The 19,016-nt window shown below is 37.0% G+C and overlaps 1 protein-coding gene across 1 annotated transcript in view; it reads right to left on the bottom strand.

Moving 5' to 3' along the window:
- LOC107666015 (guanine nucleotide-binding protein G(s) subunit alpha-like) overlaps positions 1-19,016 on the bottom strand; it is a 37,383-nt gene that overhangs the window by 776 nt on the left and 17,591 nt on the right. Inside the window, exons 5-11 of the mRNA XM_016457105.1 lie at positions 16,043-16,140; positions 2,351-2,405; positions 2,102-2,175; positions 1,840-1,898; positions 1,495-1,615; positions 998-1,128; positions 794-861 (exon numbers count right to left, since the gene is read on the bottom strand). Of these exons, the coding sequence (XP_016312591.1) occupies positions 794-861; positions 998-1,128; positions 1,495-1,615; positions 1,840-1,898; positions 2,102-2,175; positions 2,351-2,405; positions 16,043-16,140 (606 nt within the window). The remainder of the gene's footprint in view (positions 1-793; positions 862-997; positions 1,129-1,494; positions 1,616-1,839; positions 1,899-2,101; positions 2,176-2,350; positions 2,406-16,042; positions 16,141-19,016) is intronic.

The raw sequence follows: 19,016 nt of genomic DNA, 5'->3' as shown, positions 1-19,016 counted from the left end.
TTTTATTTTAAATGCCATAATGTCAGTTGAAAACATTGCAATTGTGTTTTAAAATACAACAACGAGCACCACAAACCATTTAAAGAGGCGCGTTCAGCGGTCTCCGTGACGGAATAGGAAACAGTCAACAAAGTAAAATTATCTCAAACGAGCTCTCTTCATTTTATCAAATGATCATAATCACATCTATTCATTTTACAATCCTGCTAAGTTACTAGCATTTTATTCAGACTAAATCCCCTTTAAATCGGGTGAGAAAGCGTTTTTTTGTTTTGTTTTTTTTGAGTAACTTTTGCACATCCTGTCATGCCGGGTTGCAGAGACGCATTTTGCAGCATTAAGGTTAAAGATTAATCGATTAATTGATCGTTAATTTAAACGATGATCGATCATGGAAATGATCGAAAATTGACATCCCTACCAGTCAGTGTCAAATGATCCTTCAGAAATCATATTCTGATATATACTGATACAGATTTTTTTTTTATTATCATAAATGTTTAAAACAGTTGCCGTTTAATATTTTTGTGGAAATACTTTTTTCAGGATTCTTTGATGAATAGAAAGCTTGAAAGAACTTTATTGGACTTTACTTTATTGCATTTATTGGAAATATAAAATTTCTGTAACATTATAAATGTATTTACTGTCACTTTTGATCAATTTAATGCATCCTTGCTGAATTGAATGGTAGTGTATTTTTAAATATATATTTAAAAAAAATGCCATAGTTTAGGACACATGGTGATGGGTTGCTATGATGATTTTGGTGCCATAGAAGAACCAGACTCACCAAGAACTCATCTCGGATGAAATATTTTGCTCTCGTAACTCGTGGATCTTCCCCTTGCTCTGGTGTTGCTGACAGAAAGAAAGTAATCTTGTTAATAACACTGATGGTGTGATATCCAAAGTTACTACTGTGCTTTAGACTAATATATGAATATGCATTCAATTCAACTATACGGACTACAAATCATTATTCTATTTCACTGACCATCATCTGGTGTAGTGTAGCGTGCAAACTCAGGGAAGTAATCCTCAATTTTTGATTTTCCCGCCAAAACCTTCTCAGCCAGCAAGTCCTGCTTGTTTAGGAACAGAATGACAGAAATAGTTCGAAGCCACCTGGAAAGCAAGGAGAGAAAAAGATTAAGAGTTTTTTACATTTTCTGAAGAAAATGTGAGTGGTGCGGAAGTATACTCTCATTAGCACTGGTTAGTTCTCACCACAGTTTTAAAAAATGCTAAAAAAGTGGGCGTGGTGCGCAGCGGAGCGGAGGAGGGGGAAGAGGGGAGACAGACAACACACACACAGCTTAGCGTTCTGACAGTTTAATTTCCTTAAAATTAACCAGTTTTCTCCAACAGTTAAAATTATCGGATGCTAACATTGTCTTCTATGATGTGCAACAAAAACACCTCTGCTAAAATCTCAGAAAAAGTAGCCCTCTTTTTACATGTGTAAGCATGTTTTAGGTGTCTCAAGGGTACCTGTTATTCCAGATGTTCTTGAACAGGTTCAGGGCCTCCTGGAGTCTGTTGGTCTGATTGTCCTCTCTGAGCACCATGTTATAACTGCTGCTGGCTACCACGAAAATGATGGCTGTCACATCTGTAACGAGAGAAAATGTTTAAGTGTACACTTTGAACAAGCAATGCAAACAATCCATCATAAAACTATTCCTTAATTACAAAAAATTTATAATAATTAATAAACCAATATATTGGCCAGACTAATAACCTTTGTGTCAGTGAATAGATAAAACGATGGCCAAAATGACAGACCTTTCATTATTATTAATAATATTATTTAAGTAATAAAAGCATAGCATTTACCATTAAAACACTGGATCCATTTCCTGCGTTCGTCTCTCTGTCCGCCAACATCAAACATACTGCAGAAAAAAAAGAGAGGAAACATCAGTTAGGCAGCCACAGATAGGTTGACATGGACCTGTTCACATCAAGCACTCATTACTACTATTAATTTGTAAAAATGATTAAGATGTTAACTGCGGTTATGAAAATACATGCAAACATCTTTTGTCGCACTGTGAATCTGTGAAAAGTTTCATGAAGGCCTCCTAGTCAAACTCACTGAAAATTAACTTTGTCCACTTGGAATCTTGTCTCAAAGATCCCGGAAGTCAGAACTCTGCATCTGAGCAAGTCCTGAGAGACAGAGGCGACAAAGGGAAGAGTTCAAAGTTACATTTACAATAAAAGACACCTTTAAATCAGACACAATAAGAGAATGATGCCTCTTAAGAACAAGAAAGAGGATACAAGCCAAAGATATACGCACAAATATCAACGTCTGAATCCCATCATGTGGATATTTACACACCTGATCAGTGGGAGTATAGTCACTCTGTTTCACAGTGTCAATCCTGTCCAGGAAACTAAAATAAAGAAAAAAGAAAAACAACATTAACAACTGTCCAGTATGTCTCAACACTTCCTTTTAATTAATAGGGCAAGACTGATTTAAGAGATACAAATAAACACAGAATAATGCGATGACAGACAGCTGGATTTATTCCAAACAAGTCAAGACAAGGAATTAAAGAATGTCGTTATGCACAGCCCAAAGTTTAGTCATTGCCGAGCAATCACCTTACATCTGGAAAGCATCCCTAAAAAGACATTACCACATGACTACTTTATTTACAAACCGTATTGTGCTATACCGTGATCTAAATTATTTGTACTGTGAGATAGTGTTGTCAAAAGACCCGGTATTTCGGTACCAAGTCGGTACTAAAAAAATGAAAACGTTACGGTACCAGGTTTTCTTAAGTACCGGTGGTACCGAGTACCCGGTCAACCCGATTCTTGAAGCGCTATCCGAAAGCTATCCTCTTCCAGTGTTGCCAAGTCCACGGTTTCCCACGGAATTGGGCCGCTTTAACACTGTTGCCACGGGTTGTTTTTCATGTCCGCGGGTTGAAAAACGACCCCATTAACGTGATATTTAGCCCCTGGAATGCGAATTTTACCAGGGGAACCCCGCCAAAACACGCGTATTTTATCCCCGGAACTTGATTTTTAATGGGGGACCCCTCGAAACGCGATTGAGCGGGCTTTGTTGTGAAAACCTGGCAACCTCTTCATAAAAGCAGTGGCGACCTCAAGAGGAGGAAACGCATCAAACTAACAAAACACCCCGATCAAGTTCAAGCAGGTAAGTTTCAATTACATTTTTAATATTTAGAGCTTCTGTTCTGTTGGGAATATTATTCCATATTTTAATTTGAATTTCGGATTGAAATAAACATCGCCGTTAGCGTATACGTAGTTAATCGTTAGCATAAGCGCGGCTAAAATTAATTTGTGTATATTGAAGTCTGTCAGTGTGTATTGTATATAGAATAACCAACTGTGAGTCATTTTTACTGTTATTTTCTAATTTTAAAGGCTCATGGTGAGACACTTCATACACACAAGAAGGGCATGCAAGCTGGCCTCCTAATACGAAGACTACGATGGTGCACTGCAGGACACCTTTCTCCTTTTAAATGTTCAAGAAAAAAAAGGACTATGTTATCTAACAAATACAATCTTATTGTAAAGTGTTTTTAATACTACAGTTTGCATCTATTTGATATACACTTAATATATGTAATCTTATCTAAATTTATTATAAGAGCTGAGGTTTGTTATTTCCTGAAAGCTATATTTTAGCTGGTGTCAATTATCTAATGTTGCATTTGGTCAGACTCAGCCCATTGCTTTACTGAAGTATATTATATTTTCCTTTTACAGCTGCAGACTGAGGAAGATCATGAAACACACCAGCAAACCCTAAAACAGACAACAGTTTACAGATGTTTTTCAGTGGCAGCAGAACTATGACTAAACTTTTGGGTGAAACTTGTTTACTTTTTTCATACTTTTATTACTTGTGGAAAAATTTGAAACAATTTTAAATAAGTATAAAGAATGGCATTGGTTTTGTACATTTAATTTTTGTTTAACGTTATTAATAAAAATGTTGTTCAATTAGCATGTTTTTGTGTTTTGCTTTGGTACCGAAATTGGTACCGAGAACCGTGGATTTTCACTGGTATTGGTGCCGAATACTGAAATTTTGGTACCGTGACAACACTACTGTGAGATGATGTCATATCGTCAATCCCTAATAATCATTTGAAAAATTATGTTGAAAAACCCATGTTCAAAAGTGAAAAAACTTTCACATGCATATTTTTCAAATCACCAAATCACTGCATGACAGTCAGCCATGGAGGAAAAAAAAAAGGCAGCTGACACAATCTGCAGCTGCGGAATCAGCCAGCAGGTGGCGCATGTTTGTGCTGGAGATCAAAGCAGGCAGGGTTCTGAGTCATAGTGATCAGAGAGCTCTCAGTCAGAAGCTGCTCTAGTCAATGGATTGGCTCTAGTGGAGGAAACGGGAAGAGAGAGCAAAACAGAGGGAGGGAGGGAGGGAGAGGGATCAAGAAATGCTGTCTTAGTCAAGCTGCTATCCGGTGAAAAATGGCTGCAAGATGGTGGGGCGGCTCGAACTCGCCTCCTGGTCCATGCAGCTGAGATCTTAAAGACGCCCATCAGAATCAAACGTATGCAGAAAGAGTGGCCGATAACAATCAATGTGCCCAACAAAATGTTTCTCATTCAGAACTGGCTCCATTTTTAATAGATCATCATAGATCATATCTGATGAAGAGCCTGCGTGCTCGAAACGTCACACACGCTATGCGACAGTTTTTTTAAATACATTTAATACTTTTGGAGCTTTGGTGTTGCCGACTTTACATTTAAAAAATGTTTCCACTTGTTTCTTAGTCGAGCACCCAGTTGAGATCGATGTGCGTGCTTTTGCCTGCTCTTTGTTAATAGATCATCATAGAAATATGATTTATAATAATGTCCATGCTGACATTATAAATCAGAGGACAATCTAATACAATATAATATAATATTCTTTCTGTAATACAATACTTTCAACTAGTTGACCCTCAACTTGTATTTTATTTTAGTTTTAAGTTTGTTTTAATAGTACGATTTTTGAATATACATTAATAATATTAATAAATATGCATATATATTAATATTTATCATCTGAAGACATAAAAATGCTTCTCATTTAGAACTGCCTCCATGTTTACAAATATCATAGGCATATGATTGATAATAATGTTTTTTTTTTAAGTTAGATTAAAAAAAAAATAATTTATTATCCTACTTGATGTCTTAACCAATTGATGTGTTTGTTACTATATACCTTTAATTTCAAGTCAATCGGATCATTGCACACTGAGATATGAGTATCCATGTTGAGATATGAGTATCCATGTATCCATAGCTGTCTGAAAACTTTCACCAAAAGTGGAGCCCCTTAAATGTGCATTTCTTAGATGTTTAAGCCTTTATCTTGTGTAAGTTTCACTACTTGCTATAAAATTAAGAGATTAATGTTTAGACTTGCATATTATAACCTGGAACTTGGATGTGGGATATAATTACAGTTAGATCCAAAAGATAGTTTTAGCAACATAGCGCAGATGCTACAGAACGTAGTTAGCTGACTAGCTGTATAAAATTGCGTGCTACACTAATATATTACTTCACAGGTATTACTGGCTTGTACTTTTAAATCCATAATATTATAAATTGACAGTTTATTGCTGGTCTGTGGTTTTACACTGCTGAAATGTTTAAAGATTTCATATTATTGTAAGGTAAGCTTAATGGGTACACTATGAAAATCACAGCTTCAGTGTAACATCAATAAGAAAAAGTACAATTTCATAGATATTGTTAATAATAGTTGTTTGTATTAAAATATGTATGAACTTAATACACGACCTAGATTATTTATTTTGCAAAATCTTGTCATTTTAATAAATATTAGGGCCTACATGAAATTTCTTAAAAATTGTTGCTGCTCTAATTAAGCTCAGTGTGCTCTCTTTAAGCTCTTCCACATTGAATGTCTATGTAAATACTTCATAAACAGACTTTAAATATTAACTGATGGTTGTCACTTTAAGTTAATCTTTATAAAATGATTAATAACTCATTTTCACAGCTTTAAGGTGTCAAAATCTAGACATAACTATAGTTTATGCCCAAAGATGAAAGCGGCAAGTTTCTGTGTTCATCCCTGTGAATGAAATGTTTTATTGGTTGTTTTGTTATTAGATTTTTGAATATGTTACTTAGCTGAATGTGGACTAGTCTAGATGTTGCAGTGTGCTTAAATGACACTTCACTATGAATATATAACCGATCAAATTGAATGCCTCGTTGCTTGATTTTAGTGTTCTGTTGTTGTTTTTTTATGATTGACTTTATACCTTCAAATAAAACATTTTTCAATTATTCTTTAAAAAGGTTGTTTAAAATAAACAAGAATTTTAATAAAACATGATTTGAGCTTAATGGGAACAGGGGTGTGCTTAAAGAGTACAAAAATGTACCCATTAAGCACAGCCAGACTTTTTGCATTTAATGATGTATATCTTAATTGAAATGCTTTTGTCATTTAAAATAAAATGAAATATTTCTGTGTGAGAGATTAATATTTTATTTTAATATAACTTCTTGTGCTGAAACCGATATCTTGTGCACTAAAAATGTCTGTTTAGGTTTAGTTATAAATATATTTCACATATGAATTATATTAATTAGTCTTTTAGTTCTAGTTCAGAAACATGATTTGTTCTGAATAACATTTTAACAATATTAATTGTATCATTTTATCTTTCTAATTATATATATATATATATATATACACATACATATAATTATTCACGGTATTTAGAAGTGCCCACGATAACAATATCGTGCATATTCAGTACCGTGATATATCGCATGACCGAATACCGGCACAAGTCTAACATACATACATACATACATACATACATACATAGACACAAAACTGCTAAAATACATTAATATTTAACATTACAATATGATATAAAATGAGTACAATTAATATTGTTTAATTAAATGTTATTCAGAACAAATGACTTTTATGAACTAGTTTATTTAGAAAGACCAATGAATCTCCAAAAGTACTAAAAGAATCATTAAGGAGTTATAATTAGAATCATTAAAATTCCTCACAAATGCCAGCAAAAGAGTAACGCCTAAATCAAAGCATGAGGGAATCAAGAGAGAGAGCGAGAGAAATCCGCAGGCTGGACGCGCATGTGCATCCCCCCATCCAAGTGCAACAGGAATGTGACACAGAGGGTTGAAATCTGACAGCAAGGCTGTAGGTCCCACACACAGCGGCATGGACTGCATTACTGTGTGTATGTGCATGCATGCAACACACCCAGCAGGCCGCACAAATGAAAGTGTGGCACATCACGTGGAAGAGGGGGCATAAACAGAAATAAAAAGAAGCAAACAAAAAAAGACAGACAGGATAAAATGCAGACAGACAGACAGATGGGGGAGGCTCGCACAGACAAGTTGTGTTGTGACCGCAGCCGTTGTCTAACACCATATCTCAATTATTGCCTTTCTTTCTATTAATAGAACAATTCCAACAATAGCCCAGCCCGCTGGTTAGACATAATACAACTCATGCCCCTCTGGGTACAATAGTTGAGAACGCATACAGCCTCCACTGTTGTAATGCCAAGCAGAAGAGACAGCTATAGCTGCGACCGAGTATATTTAGGCCTGCATTCCAAATCCAGCCTCAACTCAAGTGGAATTCTAGAAATCAAACGGCTGCATGGCAGGAAGTTCGTGAAATTCTAGTTGAATGTCGACGTCTGCCAACAGTTGCGGAGGTTCTAGTTTGGAACAGTGTGTAGCAGACTTTGAAAATGCACTTGAAAGTATGTGTGATAGATGTCAGAAGTCTTAAAAACACAACAAGATGGATATTAGCGGTATACATATGCATTTTATTTTGAGTTGTTCTAAGCATGCAGTGCGGATATGATTAGGCAGCAACTTCAATAAAAAAAAATAAATACAAAAAATGTAAAAACACGAAGCAGTAAATGGATGGTCTGGCCACACACACACACACACACACACACACACACAACGTATCACATGAGTCATATGACTTGGCCCACACAGAATTTCTGTTCAGCTCCCTTTATTTATTATATAAAAAAAGTATGCAGCTCACTCGCGCTTAAAGCAAATCACTGTAGTAAAAATGCAAGTAAAGCAAGTAAAAGCGCAGAAACATTATTTAAAAAAAAAAAGGGATAATTAATTTTTTATATATCATCTGTCCCATCAACTAACTTAATATAAAATATACAATACAATACAAAATATAGCCCTGAAATGTTGCCCATTAAGAATTAGTATAAAAAGCACAATATAAAAATCTTAAAGATTTTGGATGGATCTAATTGCTTTATTATTACCTACAATACTGCACCTTCCTAAACACCACCCAAAGCAACTGTATTTAAGGGTGCTCCGATTGATCGGCTACAGATCACTATCGGCCGATAATCACGTTGGGATGATTGATCGGCGATCTCTAAAAAGGCCGATCTCAAAAAAACGATCTCAAGCTGATGACGCTGCATCTCAGTCTCTGTCCGGCGTGGGTGAAATAATTATAATGCTTTATTAAAATTCATATTTCTTCATTAAATAACTTATAAAGTAATTTGAAAACCTTGTGTGAGACGTAATTTCACAAACAGCGTTAGTGAATCACCACACATTGCGCCTGTCTATAAGCGAGCTGCACAGTTGACACAGGAATTGTCACTTGCACAGTCGAGGCGGTGTCACATCATCGCTAAAGTTTATAAATTGCATTTCTTTTTAATTCTTGCCAGTGTTTAACCATTCAGCGCTCGCGCGCTCTCCTGGAGACTGCGCTCATGCACACTCGCAGCGCACACACATAACGCCGGGTTCAAATTACTCCGTTTGCAGTGCATACGTGGTGCGTATTTTTTCCGCGCTCATGTTAACAGATTAAAGCGTTCACTGCACACGGTTGCGGTCCTGCAGTGCAGAGATCGTTTCCGCACCGAGTCTATTGCTGCGCGGCAAGCGCTGAATTAAAGTAACAGCGCATTGTTTGCAGTAAAGATGAACATGGATTGCCACGAAAATGTAGTAATTACACCATAAATTTGCTTATATTTATTGTGTTTAAACATGTCTGTGAAAGATTGTATTACTGTACTGTGAAAAAAAAAGAATTGCAATGCTGAAAAAGAATTTTCAGTGACAATGTTTGGATTTGAAATCAAAATAATGGGTAAATGTTGTGTTTGTGGTAAACAGCCACGGATCAGTAGCGGACTCCTGTGTGAAAGCTGCTTCTCCTCTCACAAGAGTCACCTAAGAGGGGAATTCCCCCCATTTTCAAAAATGAAATTCAGGCCCTGAGTAAATGTCTAAAAATCCTGATTGGAGTATCACTATAAATAGCTATGAATGATAAAAAGAAGGCTTTAAAAAGATCGGTATCGGTGATCGGTATTGGCAGATACTGCTTTTTGTGATCAGCAATCGGTGATCGGCCTCAAAAATCCTGATCGGAGCACCCCTAACTGTATTCATACTTTATTGACTACTAACAATATAGTAAGTGGATAGTAAAAAATAGAATCACCAAAAATTTATCTCAAGTCAAAACCAATTACTACTTTATCGTAACAATATTTAAATGATTAAGATTAATAAATATAGCAGCAAATTATGGTTGGATGTAACTGCTTAATTACAATTAATACAAAAAATATTGCTTCTTACTAAACTGCAGTATTTATTACTTTCTTTACTTAAAAGGAACAGTTCACTGAAAATGCAGTTTTTGAATTACATATCCACTGATGTTGTTCATCAAAATCAAGAAATTAGTTTTTTAAACATTCCAAACTCGCCAAAACAAATTCATATCGTCTCTGTTGCTCTCTTTAAAAAAAAGTTATGAAAACGAAGTAAACCAAGTTACAAAAAGTGACTGCCTACGACTGTGGAGATATTTGTTTGATCCTCAGCACCTTTTCAGTTTCAAATGCGCTCTTGACCGAACAGAAGTTTAAGAGTTTGAGCCAAACAGCTGTTCCGGGGGAGACGACGATGGCACCATCTAGTCATTTATCCAGAGGAAAGGTCCAAAATATGATATTTTTGGTGTGTTGCTGTGTTAAGCGGTCACAATGCTAAAAATGATCCCGACCTGCACAAACGTTAACAGTTGACAAAAGATGGCAAACAGTATTCCAAACAAACAAAAGCTTTACTGATAATTAGCACTTAATTATTAGACTTAATTATGAAATATGTATTAATCTTTTTAGCAAGTACATATTAGGTTGAAGTGATTTGCAAGTCAACAAATGCAATTTAAACAAATGTATTTATAGTATGTTTTATATAAAAAGCAAATAAACTATAAATACGCAATGACTGTCCAAAGAAGAAAATCATTAAAACGCTTCTGCCAATGAACAATTAAATAATATTATTAATAATTAAAAATATTTACATTCACAACAGGCCACAGCATGGAACATTTAAAACAGAGTAGAAATAAACAAATACAAATACTAAAAAAATAATAGCTTAGATTTAACAGTTTTTTTAAACATAAAAATCAAAACAAATAAATTTTTCTTTATATAGAAACAAGAAAAGCCAAGAAAAAACATGCAAAGAGAATAAACAATTCACAGAAAGAAGAGTGAGCTGTTGTGCCGATGGTGTATTAGCATGGAAAAGCTGATAATATCCTCATCGCTTACTAATCTGGTTAATTTTACAGCTCATCTAGTTAACAGTAGAGTATTAAGGGTGTGGATTAGGCAGCTTCCGGGGCCAATACGGCAAACACTGTTTAGGCTCCGAGTGAACCGCGTGTGTGTGCGTGGCACGATTCGGTACAGAGGATATCTAACGGCAAGCCTTTCAGAATCAAGTGGCGTTCAACAACAAAGGTTTCTTGTCAAATAAAAAAAAAAAATTAAAAAGTAGTTTAATTGGTTGTGCCCGTAAAAAAAAGAAAAGAAAATGTGACATTCCAAAGAATCGGTCAGATTTGAAGTTCAGCATTTTATGAAATGCAACTTACAAAAAAAGCTAGCTATATTTATCACTTTAAATATGTTAAATCATGAATTAATCGAGAGCCTCCACCACATTTTCCCTCTCTTAGATGCGAATGCACACACACTTCTGTAAGTTTGCAATGCTAAAGTAAGGAAGCAGCAGAAACCGGGAGAGAGGGAGCGGTGGAAGAGAAAGAAAAGAGAGAAGGCTGTGTCTGACATTACAGCGGCGCTCCAAAAATAGCTCCCTGGCGCCCTGGCCTCCAGCTCGGTTGTCATAGCGACAGAACCACAGGCGCTATAAATAGACTATCAGCTCCAAATCTTGTGTGACTGGAGAGAGGCCAGAGAGAGGGAGAGACAGACAGAAAGAGAAAGAGTGAAGAGAAAAAGAAAGACAGAGGGAGTGGAGCGCGAGAGAGAGAGAGAGGGAGGGTTGGAGGGAGGAGGGAATGGTGGAGAAGGGCCAGTCAGAAAAAGAGAGGGGAAAGCAAAAAGAGAAAACGAGAGAAAAAGCAGGCCTGGTTTCGCAAAAGAGGGATGGGGGAAGAAGAGAGAAAGAGAGAGAGAGAGAGAGAGAGAAAGAGACGCTCAGAAAGAAACATGGCGGATGTTTTAGGCATTTTCTCTCTCCATGCGCTGGCCTTATGTTTAGGAACTGCGGGACAAGCAAGAATGCTACGTTTATTTGCTTTACAAAAAACATTTTTTTGTAAAAAACGTTTGTAGAAAATAATTTTTGTGTTTCTTTGAAACAGACAACATTATTGAAACAATTTACCCTCTGAAACTCATTGAAGGAGGAATGCAACATTTATTTGTTTCGGAAAAATAGAAATGCAAGTAAAGCAAGTAATAGAAACACTACACACACACACACAAAATGGATAATTAAAATGTTTTATATATCTGTCCCATCAACTAACTATAGCCTTGAAATGTTGCCCATTAAGAATTAGTATAAAAAGGTTTTGGATGGATCTAATTGCTTTATTATTACCTACAATATTGCACCTTCCTAAACGCCACACAAAGCAACTGTATTCATACTTTGACGTCTAACAATATAGTAAGTGGATAATAAAAATATAATCACCAAAATTCATCATAAGTCAAAACCTACTACTTTATTGTCAAAATATTGAAATGACTGAAGATGGTATCAATAAATATTGCAGCAAAGAGAGCTGCTTAATTATGATTAATACTGTACATAAACTATTGCTTCTTACTAAATTGCAGTATTTATACTTTCCCTACTTAAAAGGCACAGAAATCTTATAGAAAGTGGTAAATCTTTTGCACTCCCTAGGGTTTTTCATACTGCACTTAACCCCGGGTTATTTTTGTTCTAAACATCGCTTTTAAGCCTGGGTAAAAGAACGTTTCTTTCGCACATGTAATTTAGAAGCAGAGTTAGCGCTGCTTTTTCCTCGGGGTTATGAAACCCTGCTCTGAAGCAGGGTTAGCACCTCTTTTGCGGTGTTAACCCCCGCATTGCGGTGCCAACCTTGTACAGTGTGAAACGGAGTAGTGTTAGCATGTTACTGCTGGATGCTTAGCAACAGACAACCAATCAGAAATTGAACAGCATGGCTCATTTCATGTCAATAAGAGGAAGTGCGCGTTGTGTAAACAGTATAGCATTTGAGGGAAAAATAAGAAGTGACCCTTCACAGGGAGCTTGGCAATCTGACCAATCATAACGCTGAATCGGTGGACTTAAACTTGAAAAATTGTGTGTACTGACATCTTTCCGTGGTTGAAATAAAATACCTTCTGTGATTCTTTCATATTTATTTGGCACTTTAAGTAAATATGAAAAGATGATCGGTTCGCTGCTTGAACTGAGGCGCTACAGTGATCTGTCACAACACATTAATGAGTCACAAAACTGTATTTATTGTTTGAATATCTTTAAAAAAAAAAAGAAACAAACTGAAAGCTGACACTTTGATTCATACCAGAAGTAACCTGCTCTGTCTTGTCTGTCATCGTGTTGTCAGTTTCCTCTTTGCTCCGCAATGTATTTTTCACTGCGTGAGAATGTGTGGCATGACAGCGGCATGGCTTGTCGGACGTAGCAACAGTAACTAAGGGGGAAGGGTCAATTGGAGTGAGAAGGAGACTGTTATACTTACAGTTAGTTGTTTGTTGTTAGGTGCCACAATGTAATTGCGATTCTGCATCAAAAGCATCTCATTGATTTTCGTAATGTGGTCTTTCAAAGCGTTTACTTCAACGGCTCTAGCCCAAGCTGTGATATAAATTAAACACTATTGGCTATTTAAAAAAGGGCTGCTTGATATGTCCTGCCCTGTCTTCTTGTTTCAGTTGAAATGAATAACACATTGAATAACACTGCGTTTCAAAGCACTTCAGTGGACCTTTAAAATAAGATGTCTGTTGGACCATTTAAGAAATTTTATTCGCACTCATGCTCCTAAATACATTTTACATTTGGCACAATCTATTTTTAGTCGAAACGCTTGCACTGTCGAGCCCTGTTGATTGTGTCATTTGAAAGTACTGTATCCGGGCACTGTCAGTAAATGTGCGTTAGCAATGAAACCTGCCAAGGAGGACCCACGTGGCAACATTTTTTAACTGACAGGATAACTGATGCGAGAAAAGCCATGTAAACGGGTTGCCTGCTGCGTTCGTCCAATTAGTGACACTGACACCGCAAATATGAAAATAAGGACTTCAACCCAGGGTTTAGGAATGTGCAGTGTGAAACGGCAACTTATGAATACCCAGTATTAACTTTTAACTCTGGGTGAAGTATAAGCATTGTGAAACGTGAAGCAAGATAACCCAGAACTCTGTTTACCCAGGGTTTCGAAAGAAAAAATAAATGTTTGGAACTATAAATGATTTAACTGAAAATAAAGAATAAGTAAATTTTAAAAAATAAATAAATGGAACACAATACTTCTCTGATTTATAAAAACACGGTAAGCTTGTAGAAAATATTCTCCATTTTTATTTTATTTTATACAAATTATTTTTCTTTAACAGCATAACCCTAATGATTTTTTGAGATACAACGCCACAAAATAACGCTTCTCTGGTTTACAAATGTACAAAGCCCTGTGGTTTCTTTTTTTCTTTTTCTGAAAACCCTAAACCTTTCTTTCATGGTGCTAACGAAATGCAAACAAGCAAGAACGTTCCTCTGGTTTACAAAAATATAGAAAGCTCCAAGAAATTACTGTCCACATTAAACACATGCTTTCTCTATTCAAACATCTCTTGCACACCTGAATGGTTGCAGGCAGGTGCGCTGGATACAGGAAATAATGCAAAAGAAAAAAAAATCCTGCATACTGCTGTAGCCTGCAAGAAATCCAATATTTCCTGAGGTGGCAACATTTCGGTCGTGAGACCTTTGTCAGGAATTTAAAAAAATTATTTGCATTTACAAAATAGAAAGATTTCTATGTTTTATGGAAATATAGGAAGCATGTAAAAACACACTGCATTTACGCAAATTAAATGCAAAAGAGGAGGAATACAAACGTTTCGGTCATTTTTGTCAGCAATAAAAAAATAAAAATAAAAAAAAAACACTTGATTTGCATTTACAAAATGTTAACAGACAGGAATGGAACATTTCTCAATTTCATGGAAATATAATTGGATAATTTATGGAAATATAGAAAACATGTAAAAAACATTAAAGAAACATTTCTTCTTTTCTAAATACACTTATTGAATTTATGCAAACAAAATGCAAAAAAGGAGAAATACAACATTTCTTTAGTATATGAGAACACCGTAACAGAAAATTGCTTTTTACGCACGTTTGCCCTGAAAACACTTTAACCCCAAGTAAACGTTTCTTATTCTCTAGCTTACAAAAATAAAGGAAGCTTGTACAAACATAGTTAACTTGCTTCAGTAATACACACATGCTTCCTCTTAAAACAGCATAACCCTAATGAAACTATTCTCATTGTTTTTTTTTTTTTATGTCTCAGCCATTTTCTGTCACTCCAGTGACGCTACTTGCAGATGTAGGAAGAACTAGTCAGGAGAGGGAAAAAAAACAAACTGCGATACTTCAGTATTCTTCTCACGCTTTGCGTAGCCATTCTTGTGTTTGTCTCAATGATAACGTTATTGAGCCCACGTTACTGCTGTGGCTCGACCATACAAAGAAACGGAGGTGAATGAAAACACGAACGCATGCACACGTTCAATATGGACACCTGGCCATGTGACAGGAAGAGCCTTGAAAACGCTCAGACAGAAATGAGCTCATAAGAGGACGAGCGCTTGACGACGCTGGTTTCTTGCTGAACGCGTGTACGTGCGTGAGCGTGCTCGAAACAGCACTGTCATTCTCCTCCGTCCCTCTTTGCAGTCTGGGAGGTTGGGAGTTGCCCTCCAAACAGTTGCAAGTAGCCACCATTATCACTTCAAGCTCATTTTTCTCCTTCAAAAGAGGAGATGCATTATTCGCGATACTTGCGGATTGCCTCTCAAACCGTCTCCTTCTGCTGCAAGTGAGTGAACCAGCAAGTTAAAAATAGCTCTCTCTTTCTCCGCTCTACGTTTACATAAGCGTGCAGCGGGGAGCGATGGAGGGGCCACTTCCGGTCTAAACGGCTCAGGCCAGCGTCTGATCCACAACAACCACCAGTGGCTGTGGGAGAGGCCAGGACACAGACACGCACGCATATGCGCCACAATGCAGGAAACCTTTCAAAGTATACCCAAAATTCATACCTCTGTGTCTTCTGAAAGCTCTGTCTAGCACTCATCAGTGTCTCTTTTTCACATTCTGTCACTTCTGCACTCATCACATTTCTATTTCCCTCCCTCTTGAATGCATAAATCAGTCCGATACATGCAACGTGCTACGAAAGTCACACAAACAAGTCAACCGAGTCAAGTGCAACCAACCTGACCAAGAATTCCAAGAATATTCCAAAGCATTTATGTTCAAATACTAATTCTACACAAATAAAAAGCTCTTCAAACCCAGCATTTAAAAGAAACCAAATACTCACTACTGTGCGCAGTCGATCAGTTGATATTCGTTGGATCTTTCGAAGCAAGCTCTCACCCCTTCATCCTGCCACAGGGTCTTTGTGTGTTCATAAAATTCCTGTTGGGAAGACAAGTGGAAGAGAGGACAAACCCATAAACTAGCTGTCGGAATCCAGGCAAATCTTTTACACCTCCGTCGTTTGGCAGCATATCATTTTTAAACATGTTTGTGTTAGTTTTGCACAGACTCTTTAGTGCATGCTAACTAGTGCTGGGCGGTATACCGGTTCATACTGAATACCGGTGTTTATTTTTGTTATGATATAAATTTTTAAAATACCGCAATATGTCGCAACGTTCGGAACGTGACACTGTTTGAAAGGGGTCCCTTTTCACTGCTGCACTGTGGTGAGGGAACAGCTGTATGTTACTAAGCGTGAAAGTTCCGAAACTGAAGCTGTAGAACTAATAGAACGTGATGACACAGAAGAACTCATCCACAATATCCACCGCCCCCTGCCATCAGCTCCCGCGTCTCACACACACGAGCGCGACTTTAGCACTAGATTTAGCAACTTTCAGACCCTTTTAGCAGCTTTTAACCTAGCGACTTTTTTGGATAAACCTTAGCTATGGTTCAGTTGGAAGATTTCGCCAGTGCTGTCCCGCGAACGCGAGGTCTGACTTTCCCGGAGAAGTGTCACCTCTCTCAGCGTCTGTTCTGTGCAGTGAGTGGCAGAGAAGCAGCGCATTCAGTTGGCCGCACTGCAGCCGACTCGTCAATAAATGAGTACAAAACAGCGTTTCCTAGCACCTGTCGCTTACTGATTGTTTGGAATTATAAATATGACCGTAGTTCATCAGTTAATATCACATGCACTTTTTTATTTGTTGTTTTTTTTAGTTTGTTACTCAGACGCAGGCAGTGAGCTGCAAGAGACAAAAAAGTAATACAGCCAAAACAACCGCATAGCCACTCTTTAGTGTAGCTGCATGTTGATTTTATCAGACGATGCCGCGATTATAAATGAGAGTGACTCCTGGTTAACATGTATTAAAAGGGGTCGTGTTTAGTCACTATATAGTGTGGTATTTTTTGACAATATTCACTCATCATGACAGTAAAATAGGGCATTCTAAGTCAATATACTGCAGTATTTCCTCTCTCAATCAGTAGAAAAGATGGTTAACAACCGGTCATGCATGAAAAAAAGAAGAAAAATAAATAAATACCAGTGTGATGAGGGGTGAACGCAGCGAAAACTTTACAGTAGATGGAAACCGATTGCTCCCTCGTGACCTTTTGTAAACTTTATTTATGACAGTGAACTGCACAGATACAGATATTATAACAATCTATACGGTATAATTTTGAAAAATACCGTGATATAAATTTTTGGTCATACATAAAAATAAAAAAAACACCACAACTGATTGGTCCGTTACAGATTCTGGACAACCAATCTGGATTTGGGATTTTTGCATGCAAAGATACCAGATTTAAATTCGGTACCAATACAATGATTTTCATTCCTTAATGGTTCTATTAACTAGGGTTGGGTATCGATTGGGTTTTTTACGATACCGGTGCCTAATCGATACTTTTAAAACGTTACCGGTGCCTGACCGATACTTTTAAAAAAGGTGCCACAAAAAAACGATGGATAACATTAAAGAACATTAAAAATATTTAAAATAAATATACATAGCATTCACATGCTCCTCGGATGCTCTCATTTCCCGAGTTGTGCTTCCCTTACTCGAAGGCTAATAAATGTTTTTCATGATCTGGGTCATTTAATACAAAACAATATTTAATACAAAAACACGCAGTTTATGGAGCTAATCGCTATAGCCCCGCTAAAAATGGCCTAGCAACGCCCATGCTTCTTACGTCCATTTCTGAGAACCAGGACAAATATTTCAATCGATCGCTCAGGCATTTAAGTGGCACCGAAATGAGGCACCGAAATCTGCGTTCTGATTCGGTTCTAGTACATACCGGTTACATAGGTACCGGTGTGGTTTCGGTACCCAACCCTACTATTAACAGCTGTCAAATTGTTTCAAATTTCAGATTTCAACAGGACAATAATTACAAAATCAAAAATAAATAGTATAGAATTACTGGCAACAAAAAATTGTGTTTTTCAAACGAGCAATGTCATGTGACTCGTGTCTGCGAATACATTGCAAGGTGTTTACTAAAAAATTATCGATTTCCAACCCGAAGGAGGAATTCTGTGTCTGATTTATGATTTCATCGACTCTTGATGAACCAGGAAAAAAAGATATAAAGCCAAAATAAATAACTTTTTTACAAGCTATGTTGTAGATATTAACTTTATACGCATCGACTCAGCTCTTCTGCTGTCTCCTTTTGGATGACATATATAAACACCAAACAATGTACGCAGTTCATGTATAACAAAAGCCACATTTATGGAGTTCAAGACAGAACTAAACGATTCTGACCGCCCACTGCAATCCAGACATGGTGGTGAAGCATGAATGAGCGTTCGAAAAGAAAAACTTCCAATCTGAGCCAATACGACATGAAGCGGGACACACCTTGCAAAGCTGTTTATATGTGGTGGCATAAACCTGAAAAGCAAACGGGTCGGTGCACACCGCACGGGACAAAGGAGGACCGGCACCGTGGTCCCGACAAGGAACGGGGCTTCGTCTCACTTGATCTTTGTTGATGTGTTTGGAAATGGTAGCATTCACTCTGGCACAGCTCCTTTAAAAAGGAGTGCCACTACGCTTTTAAATGTGTAGGACAAGAGCCACACACTTGAGAATCACGCCACCCACCAGCTCTCACTGCTCTTACCTTAAATATTGATTTTGTGGGTATCTGAATTTTTGTATCATAACAGTATATTGTGATATAGGACACTGTCTTATTTACAACATATTAACAACTTAAATCTTCTATATAAATCTTAATCTCTAGCTTCCGCTAACTGTCGTACGTGCGTTCACGAGAGA

Source organism: Sinocyclocheilus anshuiensis, unplaced genomic scaffold (assembly GCF_001515605.1).
Source record: "Sinocyclocheilus anshuiensis isolate Anshui unplaced genomic scaffold, SAMN03320099.WGS_v1.1 scaffold447, whole genome shotgun sequence".
Lineage (NCBI taxonomy): Eukaryota > Metazoa > Chordata > Actinopteri > Cypriniformes > Cyprinidae > Sinocyclocheilus > Sinocyclocheilus anshuiensis.
Note: the sequence above shows the minus strand (reverse complement) of the source record. Positions and strands in the feature narration are given on the sequence as shown.